The 22,690-nt window shown below is 34.9% G+C and overlaps 2 protein-coding genes and 1 pseudogene across 2 annotated transcripts; all 3 read left to right on the top strand.

Moving 5' to 3' along the window:
• The first annotated feature begins 231 nt into the window (after nucleotides 1-231).
• Nucleotides 232-8,162, top strand: LOC127115279 (uncharacterized). Its single transcript, XM_051046858.1, has 2 exons — nucleotides 232-1,060; nucleotides 8,149-8,162. The coding sequence occupies exons 1-2, from the start codon at nucleotides 232-234 to the stop codon at nucleotides 8,160-8,162; spliced, it is 843 nt and encodes a 280-aa protein (XP_050902815.1).
• A 9,063-nt stretch (nucleotides 8,163-17,225) lies between these two features.
• LOC127083427 (pathogenesis-related protein 1-like) lies at nucleotides 17,226-17,884 on the top strand. Its single transcript, XM_051023739.1, has one exon. It carries the CDS (start codon nucleotides 17,226-17,228, stop codon nucleotides 17,721-17,723), a length of 498 nt encoding a protein of 165 aa, XP_050879696.1. The 3' UTR covers nucleotides 17,724-17,884.
• A 785-nt stretch (nucleotides 17,885-18,669) lies between these two features.
• On the top strand, nucleotides 18,670-22,192 carry LOC127115278 (pathogenesis-related protein 1B-like; annotated as a pseudogene).
• The last annotated feature ends 498 nt before the right edge of the window (nucleotides 22,193-22,690 follow it).

Below are 22,690 nucleotides of genomic sequence, written 5' to 3'. Positions count from 1 at the left end.
GCATGGGCTGCTCATCGTCTGAGACAGTATATGATTTGTCATACAACAATGTTAATATCCAAGATGGATCCCATCAAGTACATATTCGAGAAACCTGGATTAACTGGAAGAATCGCTCGCTGGCAAATGTTGTTATCAGAATATGACATTCAATATGTAACTCAGAAGGCCATTAAGGGTAGTGTGTTATCAGAGTACCTTGCGCACCAGCCAGTGGAGGACTATCAATCGATGAGACTCGACTTCCCAGATGAAGACGTCATGTACATAAGAGACTATGAGATTTCAGGCCTAGAAGAAGGACCCGAACCAGGATCGTGGTGGACGCTCGTGTTGGATGGTGCCTCAAATGCATTGGGTAACGGAATTGGGGCTGTTATAACTTCTCCAAAGGATTTTCATCTTCCCTTCACGGCAAGGTTATGTTTCAAATGCACCAATAACATGGCGGAGTATGAAGCATGTATCTTGGGAATTGAAGCAGCTATTGACCTACGAATCAAGATTCTTGAAGTGCATGGGGACTCAACACTTGTCATCTATCAAATCAAAGGAGATTGGGAGGCCCGCCACCCCAATTTGATCCCATACCGAGAGTATGTCATGAAGCTAATCCCCTACTTTGATGAGATTAATTTCCATCATATTCCTAGGGAGGAGAATCAGCTAGCCGATGCCTTGGATACTCTGTCATCTATGTTCAAGGTCAAGTGGGCTAACGAATCACCTGCTATTACAATTCAACGTCTAGACGAGCCAGCACATTGCTTGGCAGTTGAAGCAGAAACAGATGGCAAGCCTTGGTTTTATGACATCAAACGATATCTTGAAAAGCACGAGTATCCAAATGATGTATCCATCACAGACAAAAAGACCTTAAGAAAGTTATCAGCTAATTTCTTCCTAAGTGGTGGTGTTCTATATAAAAGAAACTTTGATTTAGTTCTACTCAGATGTGTCGATAGACACGAAGCCGACCTACTCATCAAAGAAATCCACGAAGGTTCTTTTGGAATTCATGCAAACGGACATGCAATGGAGAAGAAAATCCTTAGAGCTGGTTACTATTGGTTGACAATGGAAACAGATTGTTACCACTATGCCAGGAAATGCCACAAGTGCCAAATTTATACTGACAAGGTGCACGTGCCACCTACTCCTCTGAATGTTTTATCAGCTCCATGACCATTCTCAATGTGGGGCATAGACATGATTGGTATGATTGAGCCTAAAGCTGCAAATGGACATCGGTTCATTCTGGTTGCCATTGACTACTTCACTAAGTGAGTAGAAGCAACTTCTTATGCCAATGTGATAAAACAAGTCGTCACTCGGTTTATCAAGAAAGAGATAATTTGTCGCTACGGAACTCCTAGTAAGATTATCACTGATAATGGATCAAATCTGAATAATAAGATGATGAAGGAGTTGTGCGAGAATTTCAAGATTGAACATCATAACTCGTCACCTTATAGGCCAAAGATGAACGGAGCTGTAGAGGCAGCTAACAAGAATATCAAAAAGATCATTCAGAAGATGATGAAAACTTATAAAGATTGGCACGAGATGTTACCCTTTGCTTTGCACAGATATTGAACAGCTGTTCGCACTTCAACAAGGGCAACCCCTTTCTCACTAGTCTATGGCATGGAGGCTGTGCTACCGATAGAAGTTGAGATCCCCTCGTTGAGAGTCTTGATGGAGACAGAATTTAAAGAAGCGGAATGGATTCAAACCAGATTTGACCAGCTCAATCTAATCGAAGAAAAGAGGATGACAGCGTTGTGTCATGGTCAGTTATATCAGAGGAGGCTCAAGCGGGCATTTGACAAGAAGGTTCGACCTCGAGAGTTTAATGTAGGTGAACTAGTTTTGAAAAAGATAATCTCCCTCCATAAGGATTCACGTGGCAAGTGGATTCCAAACTATGAAGGACCATTTGTGGTGAAGAAAGCTTTCTCTGGTGGAGCTTTAGTTCTCACGAACATGGACGGAGAAGAGTTGACACACCCCATCAATTCTGATGCAGTCATAAAGTATTATGCCTAAGAAAAAGAGATGGATACTAAAAGCTCGCTAAGTTGAAAACCCGAAAAGGCGACTTAGGCAAAAAATGAGCATCCCGGTGAGTTGAAAACCCGAAAGGGCGGCTCAGGCAAAAATTAGGGATAAACAAAAAATTAAGCCCAGTAAGTCGAAAACCCGAAAGGGCGACTTAAGCAAAAAAAGGGTAAAATCTCCCGGTGAACTGAAACTCTTAAGGAGCAGTTCGCGCAAAAGTTAGGGAATATCCAAAAGCATAATACTTGAGCGACATAAGTCAACACTGCAACAAAGCTCAGATGGAAGAGAAAAGTCCAATTACCATCTCCAGAAGCAAAGTAATGAGGACTAGAGGACATAGGGGAAAATAGCAAAGTTGTGTTTCGTTGGAAAATCAGTTTAATTTTTGTTGCCATTTACTTGCTTTCTTTCTCTGTAATCTCCTCTTAGAGGGGTTTACCTCTTCATGACCCCCATGTATGAGTTATTCTTCTCATCAAATAAAATTGTTCAGTTGAACATTGCTTTACCAATTATTTCTGTTTTTGTGCTTAATGACGCTTTTTATTTTTGATAAGATAAAAACATTAAAATAGTGGAAACGAAAAAGCTTTTGAAAACTTTAATTTGTTTTGATTTTGAAAGTATAAAAGGAATTTTTGTTGGTTTACAATAATGCATCTGGTTCACAAGACGTGGGACATTTCCTAGATCATTGTAATCTAAAGCAAAGTTTGAAATGGATTTTTTTTTCCAGAAGTAAGAAGTTCTCATTGAAGCCCGCTTGGCGACAAAGCAGAAATCAGAGTTTTACAAATCATCTTCATGGTGCCGAAACTATCCAAGACAAGGCGTTGGGGAATCCGAGCTTGATACCCACAAAATGCATAAACTAGTATATTCATGCATTCACATTCATTTTGCATATCATGTACAAAAACAGATCATGCATAAACATAAGCCGAATTCAACAACCTCTCAAGAAAGTTCAGTGTAATCCTCAGCAGACCAAGAGGTCTTCTCAAGAGTAGAGCAGTTATATTCTCCAGTACTATAGTACTTTCAGAAGTCAATCATTTTTAAGTGATTATTCTCAAGGCGATTTTATTCCCCAATAAGGTGATTGATGTTCTCCCATTGGAAATCTGGTGTCAACGGAATTTCTGCTTGGTTTCCCCAGTAGATATCTCCCCATAGAATTTCTCCAACATTGTATTTTCTCCAGCAAAACTTCATGAACTCCTCAAGCGAGTTTCATAGCAGCAGAATTCCTTGAGAAAGGTATCCCTAACAACATTATCTTCCGCAAGTCTATTTGAAGTAGTCGACTAAGATGGACATATCTTCGCAAATTAGCAATCTCCCCAGTGAGTCTCATGGACGAGAGTTCCATGAATAAACAAGCTTTACTAATTGTTCCTCAGCATAGCAGCAGATGTGTTTATTTCCCAGAGAGTCTCTTGTATTCCCCAACAGGTTTCTTCAATCAATCCTCGGAAGAGTTAGTGTTCCATGTTGATCTACTATGCGATGGAGCATTAGATTGGACCAGTCAGTTCGATAATTGAGAGTAAGGTTAATCCTTTTGAATATCATTAACTTTTCATCCCCAACAAGTCTCTGGGATCTTCTCATTCCCCAAAAGAGTCTTCTGTCAGCCAGGAGCAGCTGAACATGCGGTTATTCCCCCAAGGAAGTATTTTGTTTATTTCCCAGCAATTTGCATCAACCAAGAGCAATTGAATGCATTAGTTGTTGCCAAGAGCAGTTGAACACCAATTTATTTTATTTTGTTTTGCTTCAACCAAGAGCAGTTGAATGCAACAGTTTCAGCCAAGAGTGGCTGAATATGATATCTTTAGCCAAGAGCAGCTGAATATGATCATTTATTTCCCCATGAGTGTCTGCCTTCAACAATGAACGTCTGAAGACCGATCGAGCATGTTACTTTGTAACAAATCCATCCCAGAGATCTATCGCCAGTCAAGAGCAATTTAACATGATTCTCTCATCCCCAGTCATTTGCATGTCATATGAGAAATCAAGAGCATTTCTCATTTACATTAATGATTAAGGAATCAAGAGTATTTCTTAATTCATTTGCACTATCATGATTAAGAAATCAAGAGTATTTCTTAACTCATACATATTTCATTTACATTCATGATTAAGAAATCAAGAGTATTTCTTAACTCATCTGCATGTCATCTGAGAAATCGAGAGCATTTCTCATTTACATTCATGATTAAGGAATCAAGAGTATTTCTTAATTCATCTGCATTCTCATGATTAATAAATCAAGTGTATTTCTTAAGTCATACATATTTCATTACATTCATGATTAAGAAATCAAGAGTATTTCTTAACTCATCTGCATGTCATCTGAGAAATCAAGAGCATTTCTCAATTCATTTACATTCATGATTAAGGAATCAAGAGTATTTCTTAATTTACTTGCATATCTTCTGAGAAAATCAAGAGCATTTCTCAATTCATTTACATTCATGATTAAGAAATCAAGAGTATTTCTTAACTCATCTGCATGTCATCTGAGAAATCGAGAGCATTTCTCATTTACATTCATGATTAAGGAATCAAGAGTATTTCTTAATTCATCTGCATTCTCATGATTAATAAATCAAGTGTATTTCTTAAGTCATACATATTTAATTACATTCATGATTAAAAAATCAAGAGTATTTCTTAACTCATCTGCATGTCATCTGAGAAATCAAGAGCATTTCTCAATTCATTTACATTCATGATTAAGGAATCAAGAGTATTTCTTAATTTACTTGCATATCTTCTGAGAAAATCAAGAGCATTTCTCAATTCATTTACATTCATGATTAAGAAATCAAGAGTATTTCTTAACTCATACCATTTCATATTTAAGAAGTCAAGAGTACTTCTTAACCTCCAGCATCTGAGAAATCAAGAGCATTTCCCATATCATTTATCATCCGATGATTAAGAAATCAAGAGTATTTCTTAATTCATCTGCATTCTCATGATTAAGAAATCAAGAGTATTTCTTAACTCATACCTTTCATATTTAATAAGTCAAGAGTACTTCTTAACCTACATATCATTAAGAAATCGAGAACATTTCTTAATTCATTTGCATTTCATTCAATCATATGATGATTAAGAGATCAAGAGTATTTCTTAATTCATTCATCTCTAAGGAGGCGAGAGTACTTCTTAGCATCCATATCATTTGTCATTCATACGGTTGAGAAATCAAGAGTATTTCTCAATTCATTCGCATTCATGCTTAAGGAGTCAAGAGTACTTCTTAACCTTCATTTACAAGCATATCGCCCGACAATTAGGAAATCAAGAGTATTTCCTAAATATCGTTGCATTCATTAGCATTACCATTGGTTAATTAAGAAATCGAGAGTATTTCTTAAAACCCAGTGCATTCATCTGTAATCACAAACATATCTTTCTTTCCCATAAAAGGGCAAAATTTGGGTCTGTTTTGGTATTTAAACTATCTTTCACCATGATGATTTGAATACAAGAGTTCTTCATATCCTCCAGTTAAAGATGTTTAAATAGGGGCAGCTGTCATACCCTAAATTTTACCCTGAGTTTTTCACTCGCATCAGCATAACATAAATCGATCCATTTTGCCGTGCATTTCTTCAGTTAAAAGGGTCTATCAGGTTTTAGATGAAAAGTCTGGAGTTCTGGCATTTTATATGATCTTGATGATGTTCATTCAGTCATCTATTGATTAAGAAGTCGAAATATTTGATTTCTCAATCTCAGTGCATCATTTGTTTCCATTTCATCATGATTTCAGAGGATCAGAAGGTGACAATTAAGAGTATTTTCGTCATCTAAATCTTTGCATAATTTTATTTGTGTTTGAGAATCAAAAGCAAATGATCTAAGGGAGATTCATTTACGTCTGATGGTCTGTTCACATTTATTCAGTCAGCAACTTATTTCATTTACAAGACGTTTGCGTTTTATACTTATCACAACATGCATTTTTGTTCCGTATAGTTTAGAATATCATTCGTTTTTTTTCCGGATCTACAGACAGACCGGTGAAACCGTTTCTCAACTGTACATCAGATTAGTGGGCGAAAAATTTCAAAATGGAGCTTTCAGACGTCAGTTTTATTGATCTATGGTTCACGTAGTTCAACTTGGTGTGCTCGTTAAATTATTTTTTTGATACTTTTTCGACAACATTTTTATCCGCCTGTGCCTTTTAACCAGTCGATTTTTATTTTAAAATTTGATCAAAACATGTATGTTTCCGAGAAGTTTATTTCGCACTGATAATTTTGGTACGGTCGGTTTATTTTTCGGGGAATTTTTTTCGCTCATTTTTATTCATTTTTTCTCCGATTTTTTTTTGTTTTTTTACCAAAATAATCGTTGGGATTAAATAGAATTTTCTCTGTTTTTAGTTCGATTTTATTATATGATTTTTTTTAAAATTATCAAATTGTTAGTTTGTAATTATTTTTTTAAATTTAAGAAAGAAAATCTAGAAAAATGTATATCTTTTCCTCCATTCTTAAAGGGTCACATGGTCAATTCTTGGGTTGAAGAAAAATATTTTTCTACAAACCATTAGATCCAAATATAGCCTTAGAATAATATCTCTCATCCTCCACCATAAAATTGGAACAGGTAGATGCATTCCTCACCATATCTCTCTCTCTCTCTCTCATTGTCCAAAAATATAGCAAATCATAACACATAACTTTGTTCTCTCCAAGAAAGTAACAAAACTCATAACACATGAGAACAACAAAAACTCTTCACTATTTTCTCCCTACCACAACCAAACTATTACACAACTTTCATCTCTCTTTACCTCATAAAACTCTCTCTCTTGTTAGAAAAAGAAAAGCGTGGAGAAGATGAAACAGAAGCAAAAAAAATCACTTCTCCAAAACCACCTTTCACATCCATTAATACATCAAAACACTCCCTTCTTACTTCTTCCAACACATAACCACACACCAATTTTTTAACTAAAAAAAAAGACCATCTTCATCCTCAAACACAAATATCATCATCACCACTTTAACTCTCATAAAACAACAACTTCATCACAATAACCAAACCACATCATCCACGTGCAAATCATCCCAGTGTCCGTTCAAATTGTTGCAACGACTCTTTTTTGCATCATCACCACCGTCGGAAACTCGCCTCCATCCTCCGCTGGTAACTTTTTCATTTCCACTTTGTCTCTATAGTCTTGTTTTCTTATTGTATTTCAAAGATTTCTATAATCTGTTTCATGAAGAAATTTCTTTGGTTTTTATTTTCTTTATAAAAAAAAGCTTAAAAATGGAAAGAGTTTTCTTTTCTTTTGTCGTTCTCTGCATTTTCACATTGAAGCAGTAAAAGAGGAAGGAACATGTAATATTGGTTTTTTTATTTTTTATTTTGTCCTTTACATGGCCATGTGGCAAGATCTTATTGGTTGGTGTTGTTATAAAAATAAAATAAAATACAATACAATACTAAGCAAAGAGAAATTTTTACTGCTAATTCAAACAAATGGGACAACGCCCCTCTGTTCCTTTTCAACTCTTTTTATTTATTTATTTGTTTTATTATTATTATTATTATTATTGTTATTATTATTATTATTATATTATTATTACTATTATTATTATTTTGATTATTACTAAATATTATTAATTTCTTTATTATTTATATATTATATATTATTATTATTATTATCATTGATTATTGTTATTATTACTTTTATTATTTCATTCCTTATAACTTTTTACCCGGGTTCATAAATGATATAGGAACTGTATAATTTTAAAATAGAACAGTCTAATACATTTTATTATTTGTAATAAAAACCATATAAATTAAAAGTTGTAGGTTGTAATTGTTTGTCTTGTATAACAGTTTCACGTTCAAGTGGTTTTTATATTTTATTTAAAATCTTCAGCTTTAATTTAATGGCAAAGGATAAACCGTTACTAAATATACCAATAAAAATGTAACTGCACCTAAATGTATAGTTATAGATTATTATTATTTGATTATTATTAATTAACTGTTATTACTTATTTTATTTATTATTAATATAATTTATTTTTGTAGATTATTATAGTTAATTATTAATGTTGTTCATTATTGTTGTCACTAATCATTATTTACTATTATTCTATTTTTGTTATTATTATTATTTATTATTTATTTAATTAAATTGATTATTTTAAAATTGTAAAAGAATATTCGATTTAATTGACCCGTCGGTTTTTCACATATGCCTTTCGATTTTTGATTTTTACTTCGAGTCCCTTAGTTTTCTCTTGGGCCTTCTTACAACGAGATTCTTTTATTTTTACAAATTATCTTTTAATCTTGTATTTTTAAATTATTGTGTCTTATCCCCATTTGATAAAATGTACCCCATTCCCGTAAATATGTAATAAGTTTACCGCTTTCATTTACTTTATTGTATCAGTTAACCGTTAATTCGAAGATTAAAATCAACACTTTCAAAAAGAACAAAAAAAAAACAAGTACTTGATCCAACGTCGAGCAATTTAAAAAAAAAAATAGAACCATTTTCATATCCACTTCTCCGTCATTTTTAAAAAGTTTCAAATCATTTCATTCTATTTTGATTCAAACGCAAAGAATAAAAACCTCGATCCCACATCGAGTGCCTTTTCCCTAATCAAATTCTAAATACCTAATTATATTTAAACATTATTTCAAAAAAAAGATGAAAAGGGAGGTGGTCTCGAGTCTTCGATTCCTCTCCTCAATTACTTGGATACGAGTAGCCTTACTCGGCCATTCAAGAAATTGTCATCTGTTAAAAACTTCTAAACCCCCGCCACATCCAAACTCTTTTCATAATCAAATATAAGTCAAACTCATTTTCGTAAGAAACTTGGACGAAAAAGGAGGTGGTATGGAGCCTTCCATTCCCTTCCCCGAGTACTTGGATACGAGTAGCCTTACTCGGTCATTCGAGTATTTGTCGTCCGTCCAAAATACATTAAGCTTAATTAAATCCTTTTGCAATTAAGGATGAAAATGGAGATGGTCTAGAGCCTTCTATTCCTCTTCTCGAGTACTTGGATACGAGTAGCCTTACTCGGCCATTCGAGTAATCGTCATCCAAACAAAACACTCAAACCAATCAAACTTGTTTTCCGCCCTTCCGCGACCACGAAAACATTTTTAGAAAAGAGTATGCAACATCCATTTGGATGCGAAACAAACAAAGACTTCAGCCTCCAAGAGCGAGCAGTAAGTAAAGGTTTAATCGCTCAAATGTGATCCAAGCATCACTCTCTTTAAAAGCAATCCACCCAGTAGTTCTCTTTGGGCAGAACTACGTTTGCCTTGAGTTCTTCATAGCACCTGGAGATACGTAGGAGCAGGATTGCGAAATCTTGTCAGGCACATTAATATTAAAAAACCTAAGTCTTTCCTTTCTTTCTTTCTTTTTCTCGCCCGATAAGTAGAAGATAATAATTAACATTAGCTAACACTCTATCATAAAATTAACTAAGTGGTTCCCGTTGAGTACAACGGACGTGAGGGGTGCTGATACCTTCCCCTTGCGTAACTGACTCCCGAACCCGAATTTGGTTGTGACGATCATTTTCTTTTTATTGTTTTTCATGGGTTTTATCGATATTTTCCCTTTCCTTCGTTGGAATAAATAAAGTTCGGTGGCGACTCTGTTCGAACATCTTTTCCGCGAGTGTGCGAGCGCCTCGCGAAGGATCGCGTTATTCGAGATGCGACACTTGGTACAAAAGCTTAACAGGGATTTAACATGGTAAATGTCCAAACACTCTTGCATCAAACCAAATCCACAAACTGCAACAAACATCAACCATAGCCATAAAACTGCATCAACATGAACAGAAGTAGATCAAAAGTGAACACCACCCAAACAATTGCAATATAACAAAAAAGGTGCTAACAATTCATACTGAGATAAGTTAACAAGCCAATCCAATATGCACAAGTGCTAGCCACAATGAACATCCCAAGCAAACACCTCACAAACCATGACCAGGTTGTACCATGAGTGTGGTTCAATGATTATGCTCAAAGACTGCAATGAATAACATGAACAAATTTTGCAGTGAAACCAGTGGGTTTTATATGAAAGACAAAAGGAAATCAGAGCTTGCAAGGCATTGGCACACATAACATAACTTTGCTCATGAATCACTAACATCCAAGCCAAGCTAAGTCATTTAAATCCATCTGCAACTTGGATAACAGGTCACCACTTAACTTTCTCCACTTAAAAGCCACCTACAACAGCCAGTCAAAGATGCTTTTTCATTCATTCATTAACCAACATTAACCAACTTAACTAACTGAGTTAACTAACTGAGTTTGCTATCAACTCAGTGAGTCATCCTTAACTAACTCCAAGCCACCCTCAACTAATTCCTAACCTCCTCCAAAACATAATCTAACTCCTAACCTAAGCCCTATTTAAACAAGTCATGACTCTCATTTGGAGGAGCTTGGAAACCCTGTGTGATTTTGTGCAAGCACTCTCTGCAATCTCCTCCCTCATTCTTCATATTCAACTTCAATTGAGTTCAAATCTTGATAACAGAGTTCCATAATTGATTGAGGGAGACGCGTCCTTGGAACTAATTGTTCTTAGTGATCTTGTTGAGTGTTTCAGGTTATTAGTAAGATTGAGGTGATTGTCAATGGTGGTGAAAAATTTCATTGAAAAGAAGTAGGTACTTCTCTCCAGAATTGCCTTAGTAGTTATTGTGTGGAAGGCTTATATGTAGAACATAGGGTTTAAAAATGGTTTTAGCATTAGATTTGTCAATAATCTGGATGTACTCAAAGTGACGTAGTGAAACTACCAAACATGCTACTAACTCTATGATGTTTCCCATAAATATTTTTCTGAGCAGATGTGAAATTTTTTCTATCAGTTGCCATTCCAACTCTATTAACTAGAATATCAATGCCATCTTCAACAATGTCGCACATCTCATCATCAAGACCTATGATATGAGTGTACATCATGCTCTTCCACCATTCAAACTCTGTTGAGTCACCACTAAAAGTTGGATGTCTGGATGTATAGTTATTATTTTCAGAAGTACTATAATCATGATTAATAGTATCATGTTGGTAGGAGTACGACTATCAGACTCATATGGTCCATACATGATTTGATATGTTTTTCTCTCAGAATCTTTTCTATACCACTATTAAGTGTTTAGCATAGATTGTGCTCTGATTCTAACTAAAGGTGGGAAAACACAAGAAGGGGGGTTAAATTATGTTTGACTTTTTCTTTCTTACTAAAACTCTTAGTCAGATTCTAAACACAAAGACTAAAGTCAAAATCAGAGGTGAGTGATAAGCAACAGATAAGGAATGAAATAAATAAGATAGACACATAAAGTTATTATGGTTCCACTCACAATCCGAGATTAATCCATTCATCTTGTAGTTACAAGATATTTTCACTACAATCACACAAGATTACAATTTGATCAAGCACACAAGCAAGATACTTTCAATACTCAAACAAAAAGTAAGATACTTCTATTATCAAGCACACAAGTAAGAGACTTCTAATGCTCAAGCACACAAGCAACAAACTTTTATGCTCAAGCATACTAGCAAGAGAATTCAATTTCTCGAACACAAAGTAATATACTTCTTACAATCTACCTAACAAATACAAGATTGTTTGGGGTAATATACTTGATATACAATCAGAGGTGTAGACAAAATATAATATACTAAGACTCTTAAGACTTATAGATTTCTTGAATATACAATCATAGGAAATCCTAAGTTAAACTTATCCTTATATTTTGACGGAGTAACTGCTCTTTGAATTTCAAAGTTTCATTATTGTTCTTCAGGTCTCCATCTTCTTATATAGAGAAGGAAAAGAGTGGTTGGGGAGTTTGCACTTGAGAGTCTTTGAGAAGCTTGAATAAATGTGTTTAAATGTTTCTTAAAATGGTTAATGTCATTGAAAGGCCATTTGAAAATACTTATCTTCAAAAGGAATTATCAGTTACATCCCAACTATCTATATAAAAAATAGCTCAGCTCTTCATGTGATTAGAAGATGATAAAATATCCATAAACTCTAATAGTGACATATTAGTGTAACCTTAATCTTTGCGCTTTGTTTGCCTCAGACTCTGACCTTTAGGAGTTGCCTTCTTTAGAGACTAGTCTTCAGACGTTGACTTCTTCAGAATCTGGTCTTTAGCTTCTAATCTTTAAGCCTCTCTGTTGTACCCCAAAATTTTTCCTCCCTTTTCTAAATTATCCATCCAACCTCTTGATCAGGAAATCACTTGCATACATTGATAATTCATCCACATGTATCATTCATCATGGATTCAGAAGAAACTTGGGCTTATGAAGCTAGGGCTTGTGTGGAGATCAAAGCCCAAAGGCTTGGTCTAACCATGTCATCAGCATGGGGAGATGTGAAACCCTAATGATGGTGGTGAAGGCTTGAATTCAGCAAACTTGTGACCAGACAATCTTCTAGGGTTTGTAAAGCCCCGATTCCTCAAGGCATGATCTCATGGAGCTTCCTTAGCCTTATCTTGGTCTCCAAAACCCTAATCAGGAGATGGTGACTCAGATGAACTTGGTGGTTTGACTGTGCATCCATGATCCCTAAATCTTCACACATTATCAATATGATTGGCCTAACCTTTTTTTAGCATTGGTCTTGGTCCAAAGTCATGGTGTTATTCATATGGTTATGGATACATCTTTGATCCTGATCATTTGGACAACTAAACTTCTTGTGTTTCAATCCACTTGCTAGTCATGCCATTGGTTCATGGATGTTATATCAAGACCCTGACCTTATGATCTCATTTCATGGCTTTGTTCACATACATTATCAGTCAAGTTATTTTCCTTCAAAAAGTCAAACACTTAAGTCATGATTAAACCATTGTGAAACCAATTTCCAACCATTTTTCAAACCATTTCAATCCATTTCATGTCATTTTAAACCATTACATGTGATTCTACAAAAGAAAATACAAGGTTTGACATTTTTGACCAATTGTTGACTTCGGTCAACAGTTGACTTTTTTTGTTAACTTTGACCAAAGTCAACCCAAAATCCAAAAAAACCTAAATTTCATCCTAATCATTAATCCATTGTCCATGTACAAAGAAAATACCAAGAAAATGAGTTTTGGACCAATTGTTGACTTTGGTCAATAGTTGACTTTTTGGTCAACTTTGACCAAAGTCAACCCAAAATTCTAAAACCCTAATTTCCCCAAACTTGGATCTAATCCCATGCTGCTTTGCCTTGATTCAACATCCAATATCCATGTTGGTTGTGTTTTCCCTTGTTTCTTCATTTCCAAGCAACTTGGCTTATTTTCATATTCACACCACCATACCATGACTTGGATTTCTTGCCTTGACAACCAACCTTTACCCTGCTGAACTGGCCCCGCATTCACCACAAAACCAGACACCCTAATCACATGATCAAGCATGGCACATACATGGTTAATTTGACAAAGCAATGCACATGAATTTTGGTTTTGCACTCACCTTGACACACCTTGTACTAGCATCCTGCCATCATGATACTGCAACAGCCAAATCAAAACATGGACTCCACAAGGTCTTGGCATGATGACTGAAGTTGGAATAATGGTTTGATCTAGGCCACACAATCATGAACCATGTGAAACAATGCCTCACTGGCAGTAGAATTAATGCAAGACTTATTTAGAATGCCACAAGCGAACCAAGCATACTTGTGGCCAGACATGAGCTTGCAACATATAACTGTAGCAAACAGGTTGTCGTTCAACAAACCTGAATAACAACAAGATGCAATGAGCCAAACTTGGACCTACAATTCAACCAGCATCTGCTGCTAGCAACAGTCCAATAGACCACCTACGACCTACAACAATACCTGCAGCCAACCATAACTCGATCCATGTCAAATCTCATAAACCTTGGATCACAGGAAAGCCCTCACATGTTAATGGAAATGTTGTTGGACTGCTCATTTCCAGCACTCAGTGTCACAAAGAAACTCCCCCTAAACCTGCAGTGGACACACTTGACCGCAACCTGGAATCAACAACATTTCATAAGCCAAAGTTGCACACAACAACAACCTGCAACCCATACCCTGTCCAACAATCCAAAGCAATCCAGTGGAAAATAGACATCTGCAGACCCTGTTTCCACTACCATACTACCATGGTCTTTTTTGGATCCTCATTGCCCTGCATCATGGAGAAATACTGCAGTCCAAACCCATTAGCCTGCAACATGAAACATCAATAATGTCTAGGATCAAAGCACCTTGTTGCCCCAAGCCAAAAGGCAAGTCTCAACCATGTTGCAAATTGGCCCTGATGGAAACCAATGCCTAGCCTCATGTGCAGAATCACAACACCATGCAGCCTATACAACATCAGACCACAACCATGCAGTGAGTATACACAAACACCCCACAATTTTGTCAACACCATGGTCAAGCATTAACCTGAACAACAATCCTTTAATGAATAGTATGGCACAAAACAGGGTCAACATAAAGGCAACAATCATATAAGCCAATTGCAGAATCCTCCTGCAACATTGGGAAAACCACAGCATTACCTAATTCAATTGACATACCTTGGTACAAAAGCTTAACAGGGATTTAACATGGTAAATGTCCAAACACTTTTGCATCAAACCAAATCCACAAACTGCAACAAACATCAACCATAGCCATAAAACTGCATCAACATGAACAGAAGCAGATCAAAAGTGAACACCACCCAAACAATTGCAATATAGCAAAAAAGGTGCTAACAGTTCATACTGAGATAAGTTAACAAGCCAATCCAATATGCACAAGTGCTAGCCACAATGAACATCCCAAGCAAACACCTCACAAACCATGACCAAGTTGTACCATGAGTGTGGTTCAATGATTATGCTCAAAGATTGCAATGAATAACATGAACAAATTTTGCAGTGAAACCAGTGGGGTTTATATGAAAGACAAAAGGAAATCAGAGCTTGCAAGGCATTGGCACACATAACATAACTTTGCTCATGAATCACTAACATCCAAGCCAAGCTAAGTCATTTAAATCCATCTGCAACTTGGATAACAGGTCACCACTTAACTTTCTCCACCTAAAAGCCACCTACAACAGCCAGTCAAAGATGCTTTTTCATTCATTCATTAACCAACATTAACCAACTTAACTAACTGAGTTAACTAACTGAGTTTGCTATCAACTCAGTGAGTCATCCTTAACTAACTCCAAGCCACCCTCAACTAATTCCTAACCTCCTCCTAAACCTAATCTAACTCCTAACCTAAGCCCTATTTAAACAAGTCATGACTCTCATTTGGAGGAGCTTGGAAACCCTGTGTGATTTTGTGCAAGCACTCTCTGCAATCTCCTCCCTCATTCTTCGTATTCAACTTCAATTGAGTTCAAATCTTGATAACGAGAGTTCCATAATTGGTTGAGGGAGGCGCGTCCTTGGAACTAATTGTTCTTGGTGATCTTGTTGAGTGTTTCAGGTTATTAGTAAGATTGAGGTGATTGTCAATGGTGGTGAAATTTTTTATTGAAAAGAAGTAGGTACTTCTCTCCAGAATTTCCTTAGTAGTGATTGTACATAAACGTCATGCATGATGTCGCATGCTTATAATGACCATCAAAAAGAGTAAAAAAGGTAGGTAAAAGTCTATTTACCGTATGTAAAGTCTGAAAAAGTAACGTAGATATAAGTATTTCAGGATACACGCATGGTAAACAGACTTTTACCTACGTCTTTTGACTGCCACTATAGGCATGCGCCATCATGCATGACACCTATGTAAAAAAATGAATACGTGCGCTATACCATCTGACAACTCCTCTTATGTACAAACTTTTTTTATTTAAAATATGATTACTATAGTATTTTTCTGAAAATACGGTTATTTTAATTTTTTTTATTTATAAAACATGGTTATTTAAAATAAATAAATTAAAAGACTGCAATTTAAAATCATAATTTAGAACGATGAGCATTGTAATTAGTTATAATAAATCAGACTTTTTTTCCTGACTTAATAAATGATGGTTTGATCCATTAATTATTAGCGGACATATATAACATGTAATGCGTACGAGATTGTTAGCTCATTTCATAGGTAGTATTTGTTTGGTTAGATCCATTACATTCAACACAACATGAACCATTAAGTCGTCTTTAATGGTTACTTTATTTAAGTTAAAGATCTCCCGTCCTCTTTAACGATTATTATTAAATTCTGCCAAAAATAAAATAGGCTATTATTAAATAACAAATCAGGAGTCCGTATTTTTTATTTGTTTTTTAGGAGGCATTTCCTTTTTCTTCAATAGTCTATATTGAATAAAGAGTGATTTCATAATTTATTAAGAGATTAATTACTATACACTGTCAATGTAAAAAGTTTTACACCGTCAATTCATCACCATCATTCGTTTGTATTACTTTATAAATTTTTAAAATAAAAGTCAAACTTCTTTAAATATCTGACGTCTATGATTAACTGACGGTGTAAATTTCTTTTACACTGTCAGTGTATTTCAATTAAACTCATTTATTAATCAACGGAAAAAGTTAAAATTAATATCTCAATCATATTCTATAATTGTATTTAGATTTTTCAATATAAAAGAAAGTTCGACAAGTTAATATAAGATTACATTCAATTGTAATATAAAATTATCAAATTATATCTCTAACTTAAAGTTAAAATAATTTTATTATCATAAACTCAAATCAAGTTTACTAAAATAAAGCTTATAATTACATAGGCTTTTTTAGCTATTGTTGCAACTTTCTTTTCGTAAAGAAAAATATATTTTCGAATTACCAAATTTCCATGTTAAAAAACTACACAAATACATCACAAGAGCTCAACAATTTTCACCAAATACATACACTTCCATTTAACATTTCGAATCAATTATAATAAAATTAAAATCATTTTTATACAAAAATATCTAAATAAATGTTTTTAGAAATTTTCTTTTTGCAAAGATAAATATCTAATGCAATTACCAAATTCCCTTATTAGAAAAAACTCTATAAAAACATCATTGGAGTTGTAACAATTTCCATCTTACAACAAGAAATTCATATCGATAACAAAAATGGGTTCATTTTCGATATTGTGTATTTTAAGTTTGATACTCATTGTGAGTTGCAGTAACATTACAAGCGCCCAAGACTCACCAGTCGATTATCTGAAACCGCACAACGCAGCAAGATCAGCTATTGAAGGTCTTAACATTCCAAATCTTGTTTGGGATGAAAAAATTGCAGCTTTCGCACAAAACTATGCCAATCAACGCAAGGATTGTAAAGTGATTCCCTCGGATGGTAATGGTGGACACTACGGTGAGAATCTTGCCATTAGCAATGGCTACATAAGTGGTGCAGAAGCAGTGAAATTGTGGGTGGATGAGCAACCTCACTTTGATCAATATCATAACAAATGCATTAATGGTGAATGTCTTCATTATACTCAGGTGATTTGGAATGATTCATTACGTGTTGGATGTGGCAAAGTAAAATGTGATAATGGAGGCACATTTATTACTTGCAATTATTATCCTCCTGGCAATATTCCAGGCCAAGATCCATTCTAAGTGCTTCATTATTTAATCATAATTTGTTTATGACTCATGTATTGTGTTGTAATGTTTCTAAATTATAAAATAATATTCACGTGACTCACATTTGTACTATTTTATTAGTGAATTCAGGTTGTCAAACTTTCCATGATAAAAATCAAATGGTTCATATTTAATACTAGACTTTTTAAAATATAATAGAATAATAAATCTTGTTTTTTATAAAGTGTATGGTTATAATCAAACGATTATTAAAGTAGTGAGTGTGTGAATGTATGAAAAAATTAACGACAGAAATTCATTATCATCTTATTCACTCACATCACACTCTTTAAAGAGATAATAATCTATCAATTTTATAATATATTAAATTTATCTAAACAAATGTTTATATGTCTACTAGAGTTAGAAGTCTCTTCTTTATTATAAATAATTACGAGACTAATTTCATTATGGTTCATCTCACTTTTTTTGGGGGGGAAACCCCTTTGTTGCGATGTTTTACCTTGTGAGCATGGTAACTCGGGTTATTCTAAATATGAGTTATATACACAACACCCTCTACAATGTAAGCGAGATTCACTTTAACCCCTGTGAAATAGTTGCTTTCTATTCCCTCTTTGTAATACCAAGATTTCTTCTCAAGGATCCTCGTGCGCACTATTTCAGTCCAGATTCCCTTATGTTTTCAGCGTATAATATATGTTAATGTCAGGTGAATTAAATTTTATATTTTTTATATATTTTAAAATTATATTATTTAATCCCCCTGTAAATGATATTGAATCAATTATAATAAAAATAAAATCATTTTTATAAAAAAATATTTAAATTTTCTTTTTGTAAAGATAAATATCTAATATCATTACCAAATTCCCTTGTTAGAAAAAACTCTATAAAAACATCATTAGAGTTGTAACAATTTTCATCTTACAACAAGAAATTTATATTGATAACAAAAATGGGTTCATTTTCAATATTGTGTATTTTAAGTTTGATACTCATTGTGAGTTGCAGTGATATTACAAGCGCCCAAGACTCACCGACCGATTATCTGAAACCGCACAACGCAGCAAGATCAGCTATTGAAGGTTTTAACATTCCAAATCTTGTTCGGGACAACAAAATTATAGCATTTGCCAACACTACGCCAAAAACTGGAATAGACAGCGCACCTTAGAGGGCGCTTTATTACAAAAGTGCACTCTAAAGTGAAGCGAAAAAATAAGGAGCGAACAACTGGAATAGATAGCGCACTTTAGAGGGCGCTTTTGTAATAAAATGCCCTCTAAGGTGAAGCGAAAAAATAAGGAGGAGATAGAGGGACAACAATACAGGGCGCTTTTTAGAAAGCGCCCTCTAAGGTTACCCTTAGAGGGCGCTTTTAAAAAAGCGCTCTATAAGTCCATGTGCATTTCCAGTTTATAAAGCGCTTTTGGAAAGCCTTAGATAGCGCTTTCATAAGCGCCCTCTTAGGCCCCCTTTAGAGGGCTCTTTTTTTCCACAAGCGCCCTCTAAGGTCCCCTTTAGTAAACATTAAAATTATAACATACTGCGCGTTTTGTTATTTCACTCTCTGTTATTTTCGTTCTTTTTCACGTTAGGGTTCTCACTGCTACGATTTTCGCTACTTCTAAGGCGTTCTCCTTCCACCTCTTTTAGATCTACGACGTTTCCTCCTTCTATTAATTCGTTGTTAGCTGTTCGATTTTGACACCATAGGTATTTTTCTAATCTTCATATTACTTGGTTTCTCTTCTGACGTTCGCTATTGTTCATTTTTGGTTTCATTTTTCTTGGTTCATACATTTATTGAGTATTCTCAACAATAATTATTGTGTTGCAATGCTAGCAATGGAGACTAGGCATTATGGGTTAAATTTCACCAACTGTTCCATTTGTTTCTCGATGTAGAAAAAGGAGGCAGCAATATCTAAAACACCTTCTACCAATCAAAGGTACACTATGCAGCTTATGAGTGTATTTATTCTAGCATACATAGCGTAGCGAGTAACTTAAGAAGTTTAGGTATGGATGTTATTTGATAGAGTAAATTAGAGTCACTATTCTTCTGTTAGCTTTCAGTTAGACCATTATACAATTCTACATATATATTTTCTAGTCAATGTTTATCTTTTGTAAAAACTATATGATGATATATAACTATGCTACAAATTAGTGCATACCACTAATGCTTAATGCATGGTTCATACATTCTCATGCTATTGAAGTCAGAGATATCTGAAAATGTTGAGAAACTAACTCAATAAACCAAAATTGTTTTGGTTTTGGGTTGTTGTTGGAGACATGAATGCCCTGCACAGAGACTAACTCAATAAAGCGAAATTGTTTTGTCTCATCCCATTTTTGGTTTCTCTTCTGAAATTGTTTTTTGTTTATTCTAATTAGTAATGGATAATACATGGATGTCTTCCAATCGATTGTCGAGAGAGTACGAGAATGGGGTATCAGAATTCGTTAAGTTTGCCGTTGCGCACGCCGAAGACCCCAGTAGAATGATATGTCCTTGCTTGGGTTGTTGTTATGGGAAACGGGTTGACGCAGTTCAGTTGACATCGCATCTAATGAGGCATGGAATTGATCGAAGTTATACATGTTGGAATTTGCATGGTGAGAAAAGTAACGAGAATGTTGAACCGGGGGATAGTACGACCTATGCCTCAAACTATAGTGGCGCAGATACATACGATTGTGATCGAGTTAAAGAGATTGCAGAAGCACTTGAAGGAGATCTTAAGGATTGTCCTGAAATGTTTGAGAGGTTGGTAAGTGATGCAGAGAAACCTTTGTATGATGGCTGCACTAAATTCACAAGATTGTCTGCGGTATTAAAGTTGTACAACTTAAAGGCGGTATCAAGTGTGAAGGACTTAAACCCCAAATTTGCAAATCTGTCGTATTTTGGTGTTATCGAGCGCATTTGGGTGTTTGATTATGAGAAGTTTCAGATTCCTATATTTGGTTGCAAGTGAGTTGAAAATAATAACGACATTCGAATGGATAAGTCCGAATTTTTGCAAGTGGGTCTTAATAGGGTGGGATACAAAGATGAGTCTTTTATTCTAGCCTCTCAAGCTAGACAAGTGTTCTATGTCAATGATCCGAAAAGTACGAAATGGTCTATAGTTCTTTTTTCCAACAAAGTAATTGATGAAAACACTGGAGATCAAGGTGATATTGATGTTGAGATTGAATCGTTTACCAGAAATGATCAAGATGAGAATATTATATCAAATGATTCATATATTAGAAATGATCATAATGAGGGTATTTGGATCAATCCAACCGTCCGTGTTGTTAAGAGACATGTAGAACATATTCCAACCAAGAAAAGAAAGAGAACTTAGTGAAAAAGGTACAGGTCAAATGATTTTAATTGTTTTCTTTATTACAGGTAAAATGGCTTTTATTACAGCAAATCGAGTCAGTTGCATAAAAAAAAAAGGTATAAACACAATTATATGATATTTATGCATAGAAAATGTTAATTCTTGATCTTATACTTCACCTAACTAATTTTATGATATTTTAGGTTCATGCTATTGATATTGAACAAAAAGAGGTTGTTGCTAAGAAGACTGCGGCTAGCAAAAAAAAACATACATCTCAGAGATGCTTTTGCTACTTAGTTTTATTTCTTTTTAAGTTATGAATTGGTTATATAATTAGAATCTTTAGAAGTTAAACGATTATATATCAGTGGATTGTTGTATATGTATGGATTGTTGTATATAAGGCTTGTTGAATGCAATGTGTGAAAAAGGGCTTCAAATTATACAGTTTTAGGTGTACTGCTTCAATATACAGGTTGTCTAAAATAAATAAATAAATATAGTGCTTTTTAAAAAAAAAAATTAAATAACCACCCACTTTAGAGGACGCTTTCCAAAATAAGCGCCCTCTAAACCCTTTAAATTTCCACTTTAGAGGGTGCTTTCTTTAAAAAGCGCCCTCTAAAGTGGCCCTTAAAGGGCTTAAAGAGCCACTTTAGAGAGCGCTTTCACCAGGAAAAAAAGCGCTGTCTTTACCTATGCCAGCGCCAGATTAGAGGGCGCTTTAAAGCGCTGTTATAGGCCAAAAAAAGCGCCCTCTTTTCCCTTATTTGGCGTAGTGAAAAACTATACTAGTCAATGCAAGGATTGTAAAGTGATTCCCTCGGGTGGTAATGGTGGACATTATGGTGAAAATCTTGCCATTAGCAATGGCTACATAAGTGGTGCGAAGAAGTGAAATTGTGGGTGGATGAACAACCTCACTTTGATCAATATCATAACAAATGCATTGATGGTGAATGTCTGCATTATACTCAGGTGATTTGGAATGATTCATTACGTGTTGGATGTGGCAAAATAAAATGTGATAATGGAGGCACATTTGTTACTTGCAATTATTATCCTCCTGGTAACATTCCAGGCCAAGATCCATTCTCAGTACTTCATTATTTAATCATAATTTGTTTATGACTCATGTATTGTGTTGTAATGTTTCTAAATTATAAAATAATATTCACGTGACTCACATTTGTACTATTTTATTGGTCCATCGGGATAGCCATTTTTTCTTAGATTGATCTTGTAAGAATCCATCTAACGGGATTTTCTTTATCATTTCTTTTTAGGCATAATATATTTTGACTATGTTAGCATTCACTAGCGACGACAAATCTTTTCCATCCGTTGTTATGAGGATTAGGGTGCCACTTGAGAAGCCTTTCTTAATGACAAAAGATCCTTCGTATTTGAGATTCCATTGTCCTCGAGGATCATAGTGAATATCTGAATACCTTTTGAGCACGAGTTCTCCTAGGCGGTACTCACGAGGAAGAACTTTCTTATCAAAAGCTTATTTGTGGCGTCATTGGTACAGCTATCCATGGCATACAGACGTCAAACGCTTTTCTTAAATCAAATTCAGCTGATCATACCGAGATTGAACCCATTCAGCTTCATCAAGATCAACCT

Source organism: Lathyrus oleraceus, chromosome 1, assembly GCF_024323335.1.
Source record: "Lathyrus oleraceus cultivar Zhongwan6 chromosome 1, CAAS_Psat_ZW6_1.0, whole genome shotgun sequence".
NCBI lineage: Eukaryota > Viridiplantae > Streptophyta > Magnoliopsida > Fabales > Fabaceae > Lathyrus > Lathyrus oleraceus.
This window is presented reverse-complemented; position numbering and strand designations above follow the sequence as displayed.